The following is a 21,377-nucleotide window of genomic DNA, read 5'->3' on the forward strand; positions in this document are numbered from 1 at the left end:
GATCAATGGGGAAAAGTATTGGAGGTTGGGAATTAGAATATCATTAAGGTTTGGAATTGTGAATTGGGAGAATAGGGAAACAAGATAAAACATGCAATCTTTATGAACATATCTAAAGGATTTAAAGTAAAATATGTTGAAAAATCTTAAAATGTGCAATCTAAGTTAATTATTGAATAAAACATTACATCAACTGCAATATGTAAATTGGAATTCTATGAGGGAGGGATTATTCTGTAGGGTATTGTAAAGATTTATGATTTAATGAGTAAGTTTTACCAAATACGGGCTGTTTGAATAGTTTCAATTTCGATTTCATTTTATCATAAATTTGAATAGGTGATCATTTTTGATACCACCATCTTAAATTTAATTTCATATTTTAGCGTTGGTTACAATGCCACGTAAATAGGGAAATGACAACAATTTGATTATTTTCGTCATTTGATTGTTGCACTTTTTAGATTAAAGATGTATATCAATTGCAGACGTGAGGACGATGGTGGCTGATTACCATAGTGTTTTCATTGCGTTGTTTGTGCAGTAACTTTAACATAGTTTTAGATTCGATATGATAAGAACACAACGGGATTGTACTTGAATTAATCATGTGAAGGTAAAGAACTTTTAGTCACGATACTTTGTAAGATTAAAGGTTAAAATGTAGTGCCAGGTTTATATGCGAAGCTCATCCTAAAAGAAGGCTTTCGTGCCAAAGTATGCAAGATCCTGACTGATAACTATTGTGAAACTCGTTTGTAATAAAATCGAGAAAAACCTGACATGCATTGCATTTTTTTAATAAAATGTCAAAGGATGATTAGTACTTCGTGTCAATCATTGTTTTTATAATGATTTAAAGATTGCATTATCAAGAACAAAGACTTTTAAAACTTTCAAAGAGTAATCAAATGAACCAAGATTCTCGCAGAAATGGAAAACAAACAAACACAACAAAGAACATAAAAAAAATCTTGAATAATACATACAAAGTAACAAAATTAAATGAACAACTCGGCCTCCACAAGCACCTGGGAGCATGGACCAGGTGCACAGGTAGAGTAAGCTTCCTCTGTTTTTAAAATGTGTCAAAATAGCAGGGGTTTGCTGATAATCTACATAATTCTGAAACATTGCCTGAATTTTGTAAACATGTTATATCTAAATATGACGACATGATAAGGTTACACGAATATGATAAATATCCCTCGAACACTACATCTACTTATTATCTTTGGAAAGCTATACCTTTGAAAATGAAAATTGTGATCGTTTTCCTTGCTCTCGTTGCAGGTGAGTTTGATTGTTAATACAATAACGCTTGGATATAGGCAATTAGTTATCAATTACTAGGTCAGTCACATTTTTTTGTAATTATAAAACATCGTAGTAAATTTTGAACTTACAGTGAGAGAACTCGTAATTTTAAAAAGAATCAGGACATAAACAACAGTTAAGTAGATACTTTCTTCTTGAACCAATAAGTACACGACATTTACATCCCATGCATATATTAATGTCACTTATAATATCACGATGTCAAAGAGAAAGAGTGTCAAGTCCACATCATGGAATATAATTGGTGGTAGTTGGCTGTTATTCTGCGTGTGTTAACCTCTATTCCTTCTATCAAGCGGGATATAGAAAATAATAGGATAATGAATTGGAATGAGTAAATAATAAAAATATGATAACAAGTGCCGAAGATTATCTTGTTTTAACGAGTGTGCGGAAAATATTAATACGTTCAAGGCAGGACTGATCATATTTTTTTGTTATTTACGATAACCATTGATTGTCCTTTTTATTACATAGATTTTCTCCATTATTCGTTGCTATTTTCAATATAAGTTTACAATGTTGTTAACGGCGGATTATATTTGGTTTTGACGTTTCTTGACGTTTTGCGGGAGAAAGTGCAAAAGAAAAATTTCCCGATTTATTTCACAGTGGGAAGAATCGAAATGTTTTTCACTTGGAACATTGGTAAATCACTTCTATCTATATAATAAAATTTTCATCTTTACAAAAAAAATATTACTTCTTATTTCTTTACATACACCTGCCGTGCTTAGTTAAAAAAAATTATATAATGATTATTAACATGCACCTTGAGATGTTGTATGAATCAAAGAAACCAAGTTAATAGCGAAAATCAAAAGAATGTAATAAAGGCACAAGGACCAGACATGGGAAAAGATAAACACAACAAAGAATATTAAGTACCTAAATTATACATACAAAATAAATGAGCAACTCGATCTCCACTAAACACTTGGAGCTTGAACCAGGAACACTGGCAGGGTAAGCGTCCTCTGCCTTTCTAGAAACCCCGCCAAGTTGCTCACAAAAAGTTAAGTTCGGGGAAAACGAAAGAGAGAGGGAAACAACGACACATTGAACAAAGCAGTGCAAATGGATACACCGTTACGATCCACGAGTTCATGATGACATCCTTAAAACTTATTTTGGTGTGACTTTAATCTTGTAGCAACATAACCCTGCTCCAGAAGCCTAACTGTAAGAAGCCTAGCGCGATGCAAAAAAGTCTGCTTTTATTTGACAAATGTTTTTAAGCTGTGACGATTAGTAAAATAAACTTAATCAAGAGATTGATGAACAAAAAGTGGGAAAAAATGATCAAACATTGATAGTCTATCACTGATTTTAAAAGTAATTTATTGTCTGAAGCTTAGATATATAAACAATATATTCCATGTATTATTAGTTTTATTTATCGTGCTTTCAATCCTGTGGCATTTTTTGCAATATTATCGCAGAGAGAATTGTTGAAGGAGAATTGTTCGAAAGGTATCATTTTGCATAGTGTTATTTATTTGAAGATGAATATAAACTCTTAATGAAATGCAAAAATACCAAAGATGAATATAAACTCTTAATGAAATGCAAAAATACCATGTGAGAATCATGACGCGCTCATTGAAAAAAAATAGTAGCAAACCAATGAAATTACAACAAACTAGTAGCTATCATATAATTATATATAAGTATTGTACTCGGAATACACTTCTAACTGAAAATCTGACAATTTATCATTCAAAGCACATGTTAACAAATATCCATTTTCATTCAAATATAATCCTGAAGAACGGGAGACATAGGATCTCAAGGCTATGAAGGAGTTGTATATGTGTTTAACTTTAAATTAAAGATGTGATATATCGTTATCTTCTTATTCTAATATTCTTACGTAAAAGCGAATAGGCTCAAGAACATATTTTTATTTGTTGATAGCTGTATTAGCTGAACCTTGTCAAAACGACGATGATTGTCGTCGACATGGTATTACCTCCTGCGCTTCCGGCCATGAGCTTCATTGTGTCAACCATGAGTGTGATTGCACTATGAACACTGGCAATTGTGAGTAGATATGTTAATACGAAAATGTCCAGTACTTCTTCCTTATTCAATTTCATGAAAAAGAAAATTCATAAAGACTACTAAACTCCAATACCATTAACGTTTTTATTGTGGAGCAAATTGTATTTCAAGCATATTTTAAAATATTTCCCGCCGTTTTTCCCGTATTACCCAATGCATATTATTGCATCATATAGAGGTGGTTAAATCTTAATACTATAGTATTATTGCATGAAGTTTTCCATATTGGCTTAGTTATTGGTCCGAGGCCAGCCATATTGGACTGAGGCGTATATCATATTAGAATATCCTTTCCAAACTTGTGTGCATAAAACTAAGTGGAATAGAAATATAATATCATGGCTGGTATAAAACAAGTGTCCCTATTTCGGAAAAGCAACTTTACATGCAAAGATGATGTGTAAAATAGAATTATCTAGTATAAATTCTGTATATTCCCAAATCATTTTAATGTCTGAGTTTGATATTATTCAAACCAAAGCCATTAACATTTATATCTGTATTAAATCATATTATTCAAAAAATGAATCGTTCGAAACAATTTTGAAATAGGAAAAACTTTAATAGATATTAAATAAAAAAGATATGATAAGTTTTAAAATACTTCACAAAGCGATTTTCCGTTATCATCTACTGCTTTTTGATCTCTGTGGGTTGTTTTTGCAATATTAAAGGATCACAAAAAATGGATTCACAGTAAACAAAAACTTTAAAAAAAAAACTTCTTTTTGCATTTTCAACACGACAATTAATTTCAATTATTTTCAGCATGTACTCAACTGTCCGACTGCCACCGCGATATGTGTCATCATGATCAGGAGGTTCATTGTATTGACGCTCATTGCCGATGCACTAATCGACCTGGGGACCAGCAATAAATATAACACAGATTATAGGTTTCTAGTTTTCTTAGTAGCTAGGCATAAAAATCGCCAGAATGAAAAGGGTTCATTCGTGTAGGCCCTGTTTTTTTTTTTTTTTTTTTTTTTTAAATGTTACCTTATAAGCTTCAAAAAGTAATTTTTTTGCATATATTTGTCTAAAACAGCTGACTAAACCCGGATAAACATCTTTGCCAACTGTCAAAACGTGTACAATTGACATAACAAAGTATCTTTTGAATGCATTTTTAATAACTCCTTGCGAAAAGAGGAGGTTTGTGGGTGGTTTTTCGATCCAGTTATATAGGCCTCATGCTTCGACAAACCTAAATATTTTGACACAGGTACTCATGATACAGTTTACTGTTATAGATGGAGCATTTTAAATGAAAACGCAAGCGGCAGATATCAGATTATAAGGAAATGTGTTTTTTCGACGATTTTGAAAAATTTACACATTTGGATAAATTTTGCACTACGCGATTTATTTTCTTTCATAGATGGTCAGAAAAAAAAGATTTTGCTTTCAAATTATTTTACTTAATATAACCTTTGAAGTTACCAAGTTTAATTTCAGGACCAAATTTAATGTAAATCAAACAAACCCATTTATAAAAAAAAGCTTGCCAAGTATTGATCAATATATAAGAGTAGCCTTTGTTAAAGATTAAAATGTAAATTATAGTACTCCATCATCCTGTAGTACTCTCGATCTAGTACTCCACTGTTCTATAACAGATCATTAGCTTTATATCAGTAAATGACACAATGCTTTACGTCAGATAGTTCTCAATCTTATTATTATTATTTTCGTTTTTGCTACGTACGTGTTCCAAATAGTTTAAGCGTTTTAAAAATCCTAAAAAGACGTCTTATTACAACTGTTTGGTCCTTTATAAAGTATCAATATTCCGTCAGAACTCGTAAATGTCTCATCACAATGGCATCCAATCACTTCATAATTACCGTATTTCTTACAACAAAAAGATCTTAATTATCAATTTATCAAGCCCTAATAACTGTATGATTTTTTACTTCCACAAGTATATAAACTAACAGACTTTCACTGAGGTCTGATGAGGAAAAATTACTTATAGATAATCAAATTGGATTCCAACCCGGGTTGTCAACAATTGATGCAATATTCACACTCAACGGAATTATAACTCACATTCTTCATAAAAGTCAAAGCTTTATTGTGGTTTCGTATACTTCCGAAACGCGTTCGATAAAGTTGATAGAAGATTTTTATTAATGTTGATTAACACTGGAATGAATGGTAAATTTCCTACCATGGTTAGATTTATATATTCGTCCGCCCAGTTACGTAAACAATCTAATGGACTACTTTCAGATTCGTTTGATAACATTTCCGGTGTCAAAAAGGTTGATCCCCTATCTCTTATTCGATGTATATCTGTAAACGCTGGAAATGATAATGTGAACTACAACTGATGTCTTATATATTTGATTTTACCGGCCGACGATACTGTTTTGTTCAGAAGAAAACGCCAAACATTCTCCAAGAACTGCTTGGTAAACTGTTTGTTTATTGTCGTAAATGGAATATACAGGTAAATGCGGAAAATACAAAAGTGTTTGTGTTTCATAACGGCTACAGGTCTATGGAAGAACATTTTTATTACGTTGGCGATGAACTCGAAGTAGTAAACTGCTTTGTTTATCTAGGAATGTTATTACATTTTAACATAAAGTTTGTGCATACTCAACAGAGTTTTGCTTGGCAGGGGTGTTAAACCCCAACAATCAATCAATCAATAATACACAGTTAAACTGTAAGAGATCTGTTTGACTCTTGAATCAATATGTAAAACTTATGTATATCAGGCCATGGACAAGGATATTTTGGCAAACATTGTATACGTAGAAATCTAAAAGTACGATAAACAAGTTCAGAGTGGTATTTATCTTCTATAGCTCTCATATTACAACATAAATACCAATGATTGTCTGTAATAATATTTAGAAAAAGACCAGTTTCCACATTTAACTTTTAAGTGTCACTTCGTATTCAACGGGTCATAGTTTTCCTTTCCTCGTTTGTCTACCCCGGACTTTTTATGAGCAACTCGGCGGGTGTTTCTAGAAAAGCAGAGGACACTTACCTTACCGGTGCACCTGGTCCATGCTCCAAGATTTTAGTGGAGTCCGAGTTGCTCATTCACTTTTGTTACTTTGTGTGTATGATTTTAGTTACTTTATGTTCTTTGTTGTGTATGTCTGTTTGCCATGGCTGGTCTTTGTCCCTGGATTACATTCTTTTGATTACCGCTATAACCTTGGTTCCCTTTATTACTCTTCCCTACTAATCCAGTTCCAGCAGCAACATCCAGAATTAACTGTTTGTCTCTATTCTCCTGTATATATGAACAAATAGCTTCACAACATTTTTTGGAGTTGTCAATATTATCTCTTGCATTGTTACAAGAATAATTTTTTAATGCATATTTAATATTATATTGTCCACATTTGCACGTTTTGATAATCAAATTTGATGACAAACACAAAAGAAAAGGGGATATAATCTGATAAACTATTATGATTAAACTGAACCAATCTTTAATTATTGTTTTGTGGATTTAATGTAGTAAAGATATGTGATTGCAAAGAACATGATAAATGATATGACATGTATATGAAAATATAATATTACGGATAAAAACGTGCAAGGAACATGGTATATTCATGTAATAAACTGTATACAACTTACTGGGAAAATATTTTGAGATAAAGGGCCATGCATATATACATTTTGTTTATCATTTACATACTTCGTGAAGGCAACTTTTTTTTTCCAAATAAAGTACAACATGTACGCATAACAGCAGAAGAATAATTTTAAATCTTTGTCTATTTGGCGAGGGGGGCAGAACCAAATTCTTATCCGCTTTTTTATTATTGGAAAATTTATAGGTTATGTCTTTTTTCTTACGAACTGTCCAGCCATTGCCTTTTTATTAATTTATTTTATATTTGATTATAGCCTCCACAAAATTCAAATGGTAGTTTCCCAAAGAAAATTTACACAAACGGCCATCGTATTAACGGAAATGTTTTTTTTACTTATAATTGGTGACGGAAAATCCAAATTTATATCTCGGTCAGAATGAAATGGCTTTTTAGGAAGTTGGTATTTCTGTTCATCGCTGAAAATACCAATAAATATTTCTCTGGAATTGACACTGTTTGTGAAAACGTTTTATAGGCGTTCTCCTATACATGCGAAAAAATCTCATAATTGTATTGTTTCTCGGACTGCATATAAAGTCACAGCATCCTGTCCCAACTTGCGTTTTGATACTAGTAACCGTAAGATTATCAACTAAAAGGTAGGAGCTAGTCTGGTCGCTTGTTCTTACTAAGTTTCCTTCAATGAGTGTTTTCACAATTAAATACCAGGTAAATTTTTATACACAATTACTCCTATGAACACCCCGTTGTATCTGAATTTAATCAGTTATAACCTGAAAGATTAAATTCCATAATCTCCGTTGTTTTTAATAAGTTTATATAAATAAGGTATAAAACAGGGTTTTCAAAACAATTCTTGAACATCGAGCTGGTAAATCATCGTCACGACCTACAAACGAACACTTTCCTTCTGTTGCATGAGACTTAAATGTCTTAACGCCCTGATGCATAAAATCAACTGTGATCATTTCAGGTAGTAAATTCGTCTTTAAGTAACATAATACAATCAGATCGGAGAACTTTTAAAATTCATGTTTCATTTGTTTTGTTTTGTTTGTTTGTTTGTTTGTTTGTTTTTGCTTTTGCTTTTTTTTGCTTGTTTGTTGTTTTTTTTCTGGTTCTACAGGTTTGTATTTTACAGCGATTACGTATGAAACAATTTATCGTGTCATTGCTTTAATGTGTTGTTGGGTTTTATAGTCAGTGAATTGGAACAGTATTTTTGTGGGAAGTAATATAAAAAAAACGTAAGATCTTCACATGGAATACATGTATGTCAAGTGGTTATATGAAGTACTTTGCATTGATAGTTCATGATTTGTTTTTATATTTAACGCTATTGAAACAATATATCTGTCAATATATGTACATAAGATATTCAATATCATGTTCATTGCAGGTCTTATAGGTTAAGCCCTAACAACCTCACTATTTTTTATATAACGTTATGCATTAATGTATATATAATTAACTGATTAGCGTGCTTTTGGACATACATTTTGTCCAAATTCGTTGTAGAGAAGATATAAAATTGTTAAAACTTTTTTTAAATTAAAAAAAGTATAATTGAATTATGAGCAAGACAAAGAAAGTAGATTAATAAATCTTTTCCAATCTCCTGTACTCAAGTAGAGGTATATGGTATATTTCCCATTTATTATATTCAGGTATAGGTATGTTTCCTATCTCCTGTGCTGAGGAAAAGGTATATGTTCTATTTACTGTACTCAAATAGAGGTATATTTCCTATCTCATGTACTCAGTTGGAGATATACTTACTATTTAAAAAGTTTTAAGACACTGTGACACTTAGGTCTTCAATAATTTTTTACCGATGCACCTGGTCCATGCTTCCAGTTTTTAGTGGAGTCCGGGTTGCTCATCTGCTTTTGTTACTTTGTATGTATGATTTTAGTTTCTTCATTTCTTTGTATTATATATCTGTTTTCCATGTCTAGTCATTGTCCCTAGATTACACTCTTTTGATTACCGTTATAATCTTGATTCCCTTGATTATTCTTTTATAAAATAATCCGGGAAAGAGATACAATTATTGATTGACTTCATGACATACATTATCCATATTCATTTATTACCGATCCCTATAAAATTCCGAAAATGCCATGGGTGGATGTGATTCATTTTGAAAAAAAAAAAGAAACAACAAACAAAAAATCCATTTAGGCCATATTTTTTTCATTTAAATGTGGTCATTTTAGTATACATATCTGTCCTTCAACACAACAATACATTCATCCATACATAAATTAATGAAGTAAGAACGATAACTCAAATTTCCAATTCCATATACAATCTATATCAAAATATATCATACGTGCAACAAGTCAATGACAATTTTAGACGGTTGTATGGTCAGTAACAGTTTCTGAATGATTTTTGAAGTTTTTGACATGCATGAATCACTTCACTTCAAAGTGACAAAGGTAAAAATATGGAATAGGGACATTGGGTATTGGAATATGACAAGCTGAAATAACGAGTTTGTAACATTTGTGCCTGAAAGAATACGTATTTGAACTTCAATCTTTTTCGTGAAACTAATGACATATTTCATATTCACAACAAATCACTACGCTAGCTTAGCTCATGGCTTGCATTTCATTTTTCTACAATTTCTAGAATTGTCTAACAGCACAGCTCTCTGGAATCGTTTAAAACAAGTCCAACATACTGTAATCTAACATGTATTTGTAGTGGCAATATCGAAGAAGTTAGACTAACTATATTGATAACAGCACTGTACCGTTTATCGTTGTTATTGGAACTTCCACTGTTGTGCACCACTTCTCAAGGACCTATTTCTGTATCGTTACGAATCACAATTAATGACTAAAATATATTATCCTGCAGAATTTATTTGATTACATCAAAGAACAATAATGAATTATATCATTTTTGTTTTGTCCTAGTATTAATAACAATAACGGTAACCATAATGCTAAATCTTAAGATTAAGGGGATGACTTTTCATTCCATATTGTTAACTACTTGTTTTGTTTATGGTGCCCCTTGTTACTATGATATGATATAAAAAGTAACGCACTATGTTTTATAGGGATTTACCTTGCTTGTAGTGGATTCCCAAACTTCATAAGAATCCATACAAATAACAGTATATAGCAGGATTTTCATCTTCCTCCACGAAGGATATGATAATTCACCTTACAAAGATATTGTCCGCAGTGAAGGATGGACTCCAAGCTAGTTGCAATACCACCTACTCTCGTAGTTGCATTAATCATATGTGGATACAATTCTAACGATTTACTTCAGAACCTAAAACTCCGCACCTTTCCCTAAATTAGTTCTCGCTGAACTTTTGATTTCTAAACTCTGTACACTACGTTCCCACATGATAAATTGAAATCTCAATTGAAAGGACTTATTACATAGAGTAATAAAAATTTAATTAATTATTTTCGAGGCTATGTTCACGAATAAAATATGAAAGTAATGTCTACAACCGTTTTAGTTCACATCAAGATATTTACATAAATCTTGTTCATTAAATCGAATATCATGCAAGATATTGTTTTCTTCTTTCTCAACGGCAACAATCTAAAAAACCAATCGCGACGAAAAGTTCCATTATAATATGAATGAATTAAAACAAAAAGATATTGCAATACATGTAGTTCCACACGAAATCAAAGATACAAATCCATTTGTTAAAACCAGAATTTGTTTATGCTATTTTTACTGATGATAATGTACCAAAATTCTTCTTCAAAATCAGGATTATACTAGGATGTTTGAATAAGCGATTTGCTTTCAGTTTTTAATTTACATTTCTGAAACCATCAAAGTGACACGACATATTGTTTATTACAACAAGATATCGATTATCATAAAATAAGTCCAGATCTTAACTACATATGGGACATAGAAGTACAAAGAGTTGAAAAAAAAACAGAGGTTTTAATGCTAATGTATTCTAATAATAATCTTGAATTGAGGGGTTTCAAACGATCTTTCGAAATTTTCAGGATCCAAGTTGCATACATACCACTATGGGAGCAACACGTGTTGCGGTAGGACTGGAGACGCTCTTTGTGAGTATAGAAGTCAAAGATTTGAAAGCGGTTTGGGGATAAATTTTGCAGATCGCGCTATGTAGCATATGGTACATTGATAAGAAACATTCTGAAGAAGCAGTGGTAGTGTTCTGTGTCGATCATTCGAAACAATGTTGTACTCCTTATGCCACTATCTCACACAGAAGATGTGACAGTGTCATAACTGTCGAAGATGGGTCAAAAGTATACATGTAGAGAATAACAAGAAACAATACGGGGGCTGGAACAGTTAAATGACGATATACATTTTATTTTTAAGTTAGTTAAAGACGGAAAACAAAATTTTACTGATGTCTAAACAGACACCACCGAAATATCAACAATAATTTTGTAAATGAAAATGGAGGTAATTCAACATTTTGACGTTATTAAAAATGACAATGTCAACAAATTTTTAACGCATAAGAACGCAGTAGACAAGTGGAAAACAGTGTTGACGGGAGTTCCAGAACACGGATCGGACGAACAAATTCTGAACACGGTATATGAAATAAAACAGAATGTCGAGGACCTTGATGACAAAATGGAAAACAGATTTGAAGTCATTTAGCATAAAGGTTATCTATTTCAACAATGTAATATAAATATTGAGTCGAGAGACATTTGTTTCAATTAATCTTCCTGAATTCTAAATGCTGTGTACAAAAATACAGACATCAAAATCGTGCAATGTCGTAAACATTCCAACAGAAAAAAAATAAGGATCATATATTTGTAAACGTGACTTATAAACCTGTCTTATGCAGCAGAAACGTCCCAAATCATAAACGTGTTTGGAGCCACGAGGGTGTCCAATATATCAAACGTGTCCTCTGCCACAAGATTTTCCAATATTACAAACGTATCCGATGCTACAACAGTGTCCGATATCACAAATGTTTGTTGTGCCATAGGAGTGTCCAATATTACAAACATGTCCGGTGCCACAAAAGTGTCCGATATCACACACGTGTCTGGTGTTACAAGAGCGTCCGATGTCATAAACATGTCTTGTGCCACAAGGGTGTCTGATATCACAAACGTGTCTTGTGCCACAATATTGTCCGATATCACAAACATGTCCTGGGCTAAAAGAGTGTCCGATATCACACACGTATTCTGCGCCACAAGAACGTCCAATATTACAAACTTGTTCGATGCGACAAGAATGTCTGATATCACAATAGTGTCCGATTTCACAAACGTGTTTGGTTTCACAAGAGTTTTCAATATAACAAACGTATGTAATCACGTCCCACAAATAAAAGCCAATATGATCCCCCCACGAAGTACATGTATTACCTACTGTTGATTATATTTTATCGAGTATAAATTGCATGCTTGTGTTTTAACAATGTCGAAATCAGTACGGGAACGCTAGTTAGCTGTAGCCGTATCGTTATTGTAGAAAGAAAACGCAAGAAATTTTTAATTGCAACACTCAATTTGAACGCCTTTTACCGATATATTTTTTGATGCCACAACGACAACCCAGACTTGGTTGGAATCTTAGACTGTCCTTAATATAGACATGAATGCGTTATGAATAAAACCTGTACTCAAACTGAACGTCTTAATACTGACAATTGCATCTATTTTCAAACAATAGTATTGACTCTTATTGCCTTGTTCGTAATAACGGGCTAGCGTGGATAGCTTACCTCTGAATCAATCCCTCGTGTGATTTTTTCCCCTAACATAACATTTTTCCATCGTTTAGCATAAAAATATTTTATTGCTAAATATACAGGCAATTGGATTGGACATGAGTTATACCAACTTACCAGTGTCCTTTCCACATTATTGATTACAAGTATTTGGTGTCATGCGTCAGTAAAAAAACATAGTATACAATGTAAACAACTAAATATGAAATACTGAATCAAGAACAACAATATATATGTATATATTTATATATTATCATATTTAATGAATTTGTCATCTCAATATATGTTGCAATAGTCATCTAAACTGAAAAAAAAGTATAAAAGAGAAAACAAGAGAAACATTAACCGGATAATGTGATTGGCTTCCCATGATCATCCTCTGCCAAGTCGCTTTGACTATTTGATGAATAGTTGAACGGATTTAGATATATCTTTGTTTAAATTATCAGAGAGGATGTCATGTCCAAAAAAAATAAAATAAATGGTCGTTTCTAGTAAAAAGCAGAATTATTTAATTATTTTACGAGTTTCTAAATAAAATGGGCATTCCAAAAGGTAATCTTCAATCTGTACGGCATCTTCAACCACCCAGTCGCAGATCAGGGATAGATCTCCATTCAAGCATTACACCTGTGTCAAAGTTTCGATTGTAGAATATTATATAGTCTACAACCTGAAAATTTAATAAGGATGTATAAATAGATTTCATATGTTTTGTTTTTCTTGCCTTACATCTCCTTTATACGGTGATACACAGTCATTTAGAGCATCGTTTAGCTATATCATTGAATATCAGTTTCTGCTATATAGATGACGTGTTATCATTAAACTGTCCTTGTTTCGGGAATTGTATACATCGAATCTACCCCCAAAGAACTTGCGATAACATATACTACAGACACTTTGAAGTAACCCTCATATCTTGACCTTTACTTAAAGATCAATGATCAAGGAAAGTTATTGACCAAACTATAGAACAAATGGACTGACTTTTCATTTCGTATAATCAACTTTCCTTTCATCTTCTGTAACATCCATTCAGCATCTGTGTATGGAATTTTTCATATCACAACTCATATGTTATGCTAGAGCTTGCCGTAATTACGCAGACTTTTTGTACCGCTCTAGACTTTTGGAACAGGGTTGTGTTGCTTCAAGATTGGATGTTTTTTGCTCGTCATCATTAACTTGTGAATCGTTGCGGTGTATCCATCTGCTTCATAAAAACTTATTTGTTCAACGTGTCTTGATTTTTCTTTCCTCTTTCGTTTAACCCGGACTTGACTTTGCATAAGCAACTTGATGAGTGTTTCTAAAAAAGCAAAGACGCTAACCCTACCGGTGCATCTGGTTTAGGATCCCAGTTTTTTAGTGGAGTCCGAGGTCATTCACTTTTGTTACTTTAATGTATCATTTTGCTTATTTAATGGTTTTATTTTTTGTTCTGTTCTGTGTTTGTTTTTGTTTTTGTTTTATTATTATTATTATTATTTGGGGGTGGGGGTTGAATTATGTCAGCCAGTTATTTATTTTTTTTTCAGTCATTTTCTGGTCTTTGTCCTTGGTTCCCTTGACAGCTTGATTACTCTTTAATTTATCTAAATCTGAGTTAATATTTACCTCGACTAAATGCAAATTCAAGGAGGCGTATGGCAGGGATATATCATTAGCAAATTTGACTTGCGATATTATCAACTTTGTCATTTATATTCAAAATGAAAAATGTCGGTCCTAGCACTGACCCTTGAGAAGCACCTCCTTCAATAGTTTCTATATCTGACCGACAATTTCCTATCAATACCTTTTGGTTCCTGTTCATTGTATAATTTTCTAAAAACTGCTATAACCTTGGTTCCCTTGGTTACTCTTCTCGTTGTGAAAAACGTGATAAAACGCTTTCTATATGTCAGAGAAAACTGTGCACATATGTTGTCCCTTTTCAATAGCTAGATTAACATCATAATAAGTTTCAATCAATTTATGAATTGTTAATTGTCTGGAACCGGTCAATCAAGCAACTCCTATGATTTGTTATACATATATTTGTAAATAGCACGTTCGAAGACTTTACCTACACAACTTAACTATGAAATTCCGCTAAAATAAGTTTTCGACTCATTTTATTTAAAAGATCTATAACATAAGCAATTTTCTAAGTAGACGGGTATCTAACATCCCTTAATAATTTATTATTATTATTATTATTATTATTATTATTATTATTATTATTTATAACTTTTGCTTCTTTGATACTTGTATGATACTATTAATTGTGTATTTTTTCTTGCGTTATACTTGCTTGTGAAATTGACCACCAATTTTCATTTCTTATTGATTGACGCGTTAAACCCCGATTTGTCGTTAGGTCTAATTGTTACCTTTTTGCAGGGAATATACTCCTTTGCAATTTTTAAATATTTAGTGGTGAATTTAAATGTGATATCATCAAAATCTTGGATATCAAAACAAAACATCAAATAAATTTGTTTTTTATCGATTCTGTGGTTAAATACCTAAAGATTACCGTTTTTTATAAACCCAAACATCTTTTTGATATAATGTTTTGTAAGTTAAAGGGAATTGTCAGTGATACCATAGTGGTATTTTATTAACTGCAATTATACGAGAAAATGAAATGTCTCACCGATCTCACATTTGAATATGAAAAATTACCCATGACGTTTGTTTTGCGGAACATATATAGTGATCATGATGTCTGTTTGTCCGTTCACAACACTTTATTATGGTTTTCCCTTCAACATGAAAGGAACGTTATATTCTAATATAAAAATGTTAACATTACAGACATTCTATTATTTAATACATTAATATTTCAAAGCGCCGAGGTTAACTCGAAAACATCCATTGCAATTCACCCCACCATCACCCGAGCATCCATAATGTGAGCAGACTGCATCTGTATATGGGTTGAGTTTTGGGCAACCAGGTGGAATGGTGCATCCAACAGCTGAAATAAATATTATATAAATAAAGTTGGATTATAAGTAAGTTTACTTTACAACAACAGAACTGTATCAGCGAGGAATCCAGAAGTCTAACGATGAAGGATAGTGGAACGGTGGGTGTTCCAGAGCGATTAAAAATAGGACAATTTTGCTTATTTATCACCAGATAATTGTACACGAAATATAAAAATACTGCAACAAAGGTGAGCGAGGTGCATGCAACCCCAGAACGTCCTGAACCTACCGTCCCATATTGGCTATTGAATTGTTAAATAATTAGGAAAAAAACAATAAATATAATTAAGATTTGTTCACGTACAGGATATAAATATTAACATATTTTATAAACTACTATCTATAAATAATGATTTCAAAAATATGTTTGTATAAGTATGAATATTTTTTTATGTATATCGGCACAAGCATTCAAATTATAGAATTCTTTACTTACGTGGAATTGCTTCAAGGGCTGAAAAAGTTAACACAATAACATAATTATTCATTCATTCCGTTAATGTTTTAGTTTATTCCCGCCTCAGCATAGCTGTACCGTTTGTTTATATAACATACGAACTTATCCTTTTCTAAACAATGAAAACGCATTTGAAAACCCGCTTCCCATCATGATCAGAACACAAAGATCACATTTTGAACACTCAGAAGCATTCATAACAACATGTAAAATATAGATTAAGTGAACTGTGGAGTTATGGACCAATTTATCCTCCACCTCATTGTCCCATTTTCCATTGTCCTCATTCCTGTTTCTCATTACACTTCTCTTTTTTCCTATACAAAAAAGTCTAAAATATTATAACAATACCAACATAAATTATTTAATAGTTAAACCACATTTATTTTTATCTAACGCTTTCAAATCGACTTCTCAATTCACTGTATTCAAAATCCCCCATACATTGTTCTGATTACCTATTCCCTTCCCCCTTACAAAGTCCATATAACCCTTCTCGTATACACTATACAATGGGATATTAACCTCATAAAGCATGAAACTGGACTTTCTTCTGCCCTCCCAAAGCTCATTATTGATTGTTGCCAAATTAAATATACAGTTGACTTTATTTTGATACATGTCTTGATAAATATTGATTTTTCTTTCGTGTATTTAATACAATATATGAACGGGTTTAGAACTTACCTCTTTTAATCGTTTTCTCTGAAAGGAAAACGAAAATAACTTCATACTATAAAATGGATTACTCCTTTATTGATGAATGTATTAAGAAAATATTTGAATGAGCTCTCAGTAATATCTTAAATGGGCAGACATGAGAATTCTCTGAATTGACCACATATGAAATCTTTCTGAATTGGCCAGACATGAGAACTCTATGAATAGGCCAGACATAAGAATTCCCTGAATTGACCACACATGAGAATTATACATAATATTATGTAGTACTCCACATCAGAATCATGCAAAATGCGATTCATGGTTGGAACGCCTACTTATTTTATTTTTTGATATTTTGTTTAAATTGTCATAGTAAAAAGAAATTAACATGTGGCTTTCCATAAAACCCATGCTTTTAAGAGATACAAATTGTATAGAATGTACAGTAGAACTCAAAATTAAGGGAGATTTCTCTGTAAATGACACTATATAATATTATATATTTCATTATAGACTAATTAATGGACTGAATAATAAAAATCAAAATGTGTAGCCTTTTTTTGGGTGTATCACCTATTACAGCATATGTATGATTCTTATAAAGACTGTTACTTAAGTTTACGTTACTATCATATGATAATCATATTTTTCAAAAGCAAAATTAACACCTGAGAATCATGTGACTATCATATGTAAATTAATATATGATAATTATGATGGTTTACGCATAAATGAACAACATATGTTTATAATATGACTTGAGCCATATTATCAACATATAGATACAGTAACCTATGCTGATCATATACATTGAGTAACATATGGTTATCATATAAATCGAGTAATATACATCTACGAGTATCATATAAATCTAGTAATATACATGTACGTGTATCATATAAATCTAGTAATATACATGTACGAGTGTTATATAAATCGAGTAACATACATGAACGAGTATCATATAAATCGAGTAACTAAAATTATTATATACATCCATTTACATTGTACACATGATTATCATATAAATCCAGTAACATACGATTATCATATAAATTGAGTACCATATAATTGTCATATAAATCTAGTACCATATAATAATAATATGAATCCAGTGCCATTGGATTATCATCAATCGATCACCATAACCTTTTCAAGTCAATCTAGCATCATTATCGTATGAATATGGCAAGCAAAAGTGGACAAAAATGAGTATTTTCTAATATTAAAAAATGATTTTTTAATATTATAAATTCATTTTTAAATATTTCAAATTATATTTCTTAGATCACAAAACACTTTTAAGAATAATTTTTTTTTTTAAATATCAAAAATTCAATTAAACTTCTAATATTCCAAAAACGATTTTTTAATATTAAAAATTGATTTTCTAATATTAGAAAATGGGTCTGTTGTATGCAATTGCGTTTTTTTAATATTAAAAGATGTGACTGATTTTGCAATATTGCAAAGTGATTTTCTAATATTACAAATTCATTACCTAATATTACAAATTCAATTTGTAATATTTCAAAATGTGTGATGATTTGTAATATTACTAAATCAGGAATTTGTAATATTAGAAAATAAATTTTTAATGTTACAAAATGAATTTTTATATTAAAAAGTCTCGTTTCTAGTATTACAAAATATTGATTTTTTCGACATTGGCTTGCCATATATGAATCTATTACCGCTTGATTATCATATGAATACAGTGCTATATGATTATCATATTAATAAAGTAACATATGATTAAAATAAGGCATGATTATTATAGGAATCAACTACCATATCTGGTACCATATGGTTATCATATAAATCTAGAAATGCAAATACTGCACATTTGGCTGTGAATGGATGGACGATGAACTATGGGTAGCGTTTTAACTTAAAAAAAAAACAAACAAACAAAAAAGAAATCAAAAAAAATAATAATGAACACATTGAGATACTTCGGTCTCCTAAAACTTCCGCAGCTGATCTTGATTAGTATACTTTTTCGAATGGTTGAACAATGCAATGATGCTTGATAAACTATTTCTCTTCTGCTGACATATAAAAATCCATTTTAAAACGTTTAGGGAACGAAAGGAAGATATATTAGGCGAAAAGCTACAATGCGAACAAAACCGAAATAATCGACGTCAATTATCATGTTACTGGACATTAACTCTTTAAATGTTAAGATACATATCTATCCTTACCAGGTGTGCCTGGAGCTGAAAAATAAATTAAATACTATACAAATATGATTATTAGTATTTAATCAACTTGGAAAAAATTATTTAAAACGTAGTGTTTTAATAAGATATGAGATAATTCATAAACTTTGCTATCTCTTCAAACTTCCCTTCTACATTTGCACAATTATTAATTTACAAAAAAAATATTAATGTATGAACAGTCAATAAAAACGGATATCACAAGCTCCTAAAGGCATTTACTTTTTTTCAACCAATACAAGGAACTCTCTCTCTCAAATACAGATGTAATTGTGAAGGATTAATATATACAGGTATATCTCACACTTTGTTTTACGGTAATTTTCTACACAAAACACGAAAATCCCAATACTCACTCAAAAAGTTAACTAAAGCTTATTCGTAATTGATATAGTTATGATATAGTTGTTAAATCGATAACGAACACAAAAAGCAGGACAACAAGAAGACGGCAAAACAAACAAAACAAAAAAGAAAACATACACAAAAACAAGCAAAACACAAAACAAACAAAAAACAAAAAATGCAGAGTATTATTAAAAAGAAATCGTACAAAACAAAGCGAAAAGGGAAAAAAAGAATGAAAAAAAAATTACAAAAACAAGACAAATACCAACTGATATCGTATCTACTATGTAATTAAATGTACACGCAAATACTGGTACTTACCAACATCCAAGAAAAACTTCCATCCATCTTTACAACCGCAAACGTCACAAATAGTAGGTATGCCCTTGTATTTTTCTATCAAGAAATATAAATAATATCAGAGATTAACATACATTTTGATGATGTCTAGGTTTGAGTGACAAAAGATACATGACATTCTCTATGAAATTATGATGTATAGATTTGACAAAATGGGGTTAAATATTTTAGCCTGACCTCCAACTGACATGTAATATTTTCAAACATTTTTAAAATAATGTGTAAAGGTTCTCGTTATTCCGCTAAAAATTAGGGTATTTATTGGATTTATCATTACCAATTTGGGTTGAAGTTTTTTTTTCCTTCTTCTTCTCCACCCAGCTAGATGTATATGTCCTTGACAAAGTCCATTTGACCAAAACTTGGGCCTCCTTTTCTCAATTTATTAATGTTTAATTTGTATTTCATTTGTATTTAGATCCTTTTTATTTTCAAATATGGATATTGTATTAGGTATTCATTATTTATAGCTATCAGAAACATGTTATTCTTACAACTTTACATGTTTTAATTCTGACCAAATCGTAAGCAATCAAGTATATAATAACTGAAATACATATGTATTAAAACAAAACAAATATTCCAAAATCCTTTTTTTTTTATTTTGACAGTTTTGGTTATGAGTACTTCTTGTATACTTTTATGTTATGGATTAAGATCTTTTTATAAATTTGATTATAATGCTGCTGATGAGAAGTCACTCCAAAAAACATGTGTACCGCCTATTAAAATTTGCAAATATATATGATTCGTATTTTTGTCGTCCGTTTCTTGCGTAGATATACTTCATTGGATTTTGAGAGCTATTGTGTTGCGTTTTCTAATTGGCTACACCACATACAGGTCGATTAAGTATGATTTTTTTTTTTTTTTTGGTACACAAAAACGTGTGATTTTTATACATTTTTTCCAACAATATTAAATATACAAATCAAAAGTACAAAGCAGGACTAACCCTGGACATACAAACATATTGATAAACTGATAATATGCAAGTAAAACTTGTCGCACTGCTCGTGCTTTCTTAATGATTTTAATAAATTATTTAATTGCATACTCCACGGTTTTGCATAATAAGGTGCAAATACAGCTCCAGCAGCGTCTAAAGCCAAGTTTTTAGCACATCTGTATTCGTTTCCTTGACGACTAAAATAATGCAAAAGAGACATGATATGACATACACTAGCAATAATGTACAAAGATTGAAATGAATGTGAAATATATTTGGTATTTAGATCTAATAGTCGTATCAAAAATTGAAAATGTCGATATGTGTATGTTTCAATTTTGCTAGCCCCACTGGTTAAAATTCCCCCGTTTTAGACGTGTATCATTGTCATTAGCTAATACTAATAGACAAACAAAATATGTTCATATAGTAGACTTTTATAAAAAAAAAAAATCAGGAGGGATTAATGCAAGTAATCAAATCACTATTTTAGCTTTAATAAAATACCACAAAAATGGTCTTTGAAAAAATAATCGTTTTAATTAAGTAAACTTTTTATAACAACGCACATGTGTATACAGAAATAACTATTTAGCGACGTAAAAGAATTGTCGAAAAATCATCGCTTATTCGTTAGATTTTTCTGCATATTTTAC

The 21,377-nt window shown here is 31.2% G+C and overlaps 2 protein-coding genes across 3 annotated transcripts in view; one reads left to right on the forward strand and one right to left on the reverse strand.

The window, feature by feature from the left end:
- The first annotated feature begins 1,142 nt into the window (after positions 1-1,142).
- Positions 1,143-11,017, forward strand: LOC148598261 (uncharacterized). Of its 2 annotated transcripts, XR_015918605.1 has the most exons (5): positions 1,143-1,293; positions 3,256-3,381; positions 4,171-4,298; positions 5,638-5,857; positions 11,003-11,017. XR_015918605.1 is itself a non-coding variant. In XM_088561669.1 (3 exons), exons 1-3 carry the CDS (start codon positions 1,176-1,178, stop codon positions 4,278-4,280), a joined length of 354 nt encoding a protein of 117 aa, XP_088417795.1. In that variant the 5' UTR covers positions 1,143-1,175; the 3' UTR covers positions 4,281-4,295. The 2 variants fall into 2 exon arrangements, 1 of the variants encoding a protein (XP_088417795.1); XM_088561669.1 differs by lacking the exons at positions 5,638-5,857; positions 11,003-11,017 and having other exon boundaries at positions 4,171-4,295.
- Positions 11,018-15,315: 4,298 nt separating this feature from the next.
- Positions 15,316-21,377, reverse strand: part of LOC148598262 (uncharacterized) — a 37,531-nt gene continuing 31,469 nt past the window's right edge. Inside the window, exons 4-9 of the mRNA XM_088561720.1 lie at positions 20,830-20,918; positions 19,734-19,808; positions 19,047-19,061; positions 16,864-16,881; positions 16,156-16,173; positions 15,316-15,706 (exon numbers count right to left, since the gene is read on the reverse strand). Coding sequence (XP_088417846.1) covers positions 15,564-15,706; positions 16,156-16,173; positions 16,864-16,881; positions 19,047-19,061; positions 19,734-19,808; positions 20,830-20,918 — 358 coding nt within the window. The 3' untranslated portion in view covers positions 15,316-15,563. The remainder of the gene's footprint in view (positions 15,707-16,155; positions 16,174-16,863; positions 16,882-19,046; positions 19,062-19,733; positions 19,809-20,829; positions 20,919-21,377) is intronic.

The sequence above is a fragment of the Perna viridis genome, chromosome 14 (genome assembly GCF_037379345.1).
Source record: "Perna viridis isolate PV_CMFRI_1.1 ecotype Kerala chromosome 14, ASM3737934v1, whole genome shotgun sequence".
NCBI classification, from domain to species: domain Eukaryota; kingdom Metazoa; phylum Mollusca; class Bivalvia; order Mytilida; family Mytilidae; genus Perna; species Perna viridis.

What these genes read in the sequence shown, in the direction of transcription:
- LOC148598261 (XM_088561669.1), top strand. Translation starts at nt 1,176, where the DNA reads ATGATAAGGTTACACGAATATGATAAATATCCCTCGAACACTACATCT. An exon ending in TTTCCTTGCTCTCGTTGCAG is followed by an intron (nt 1,294 to 3,255) that starts GTGAGTTTGATT and finishes ATTTGTTGATAG; the next exon opens with CTGTATTAGCTGAACCTTGT. An exon ending in CACTATGAACACTGGCAATT is followed by an intron (nt 3,382 to 4,170) that starts GTGAGTAGATAT and finishes AATTATTTTCAG; the next exon opens with CATGTACTCAACTGTCCGAC.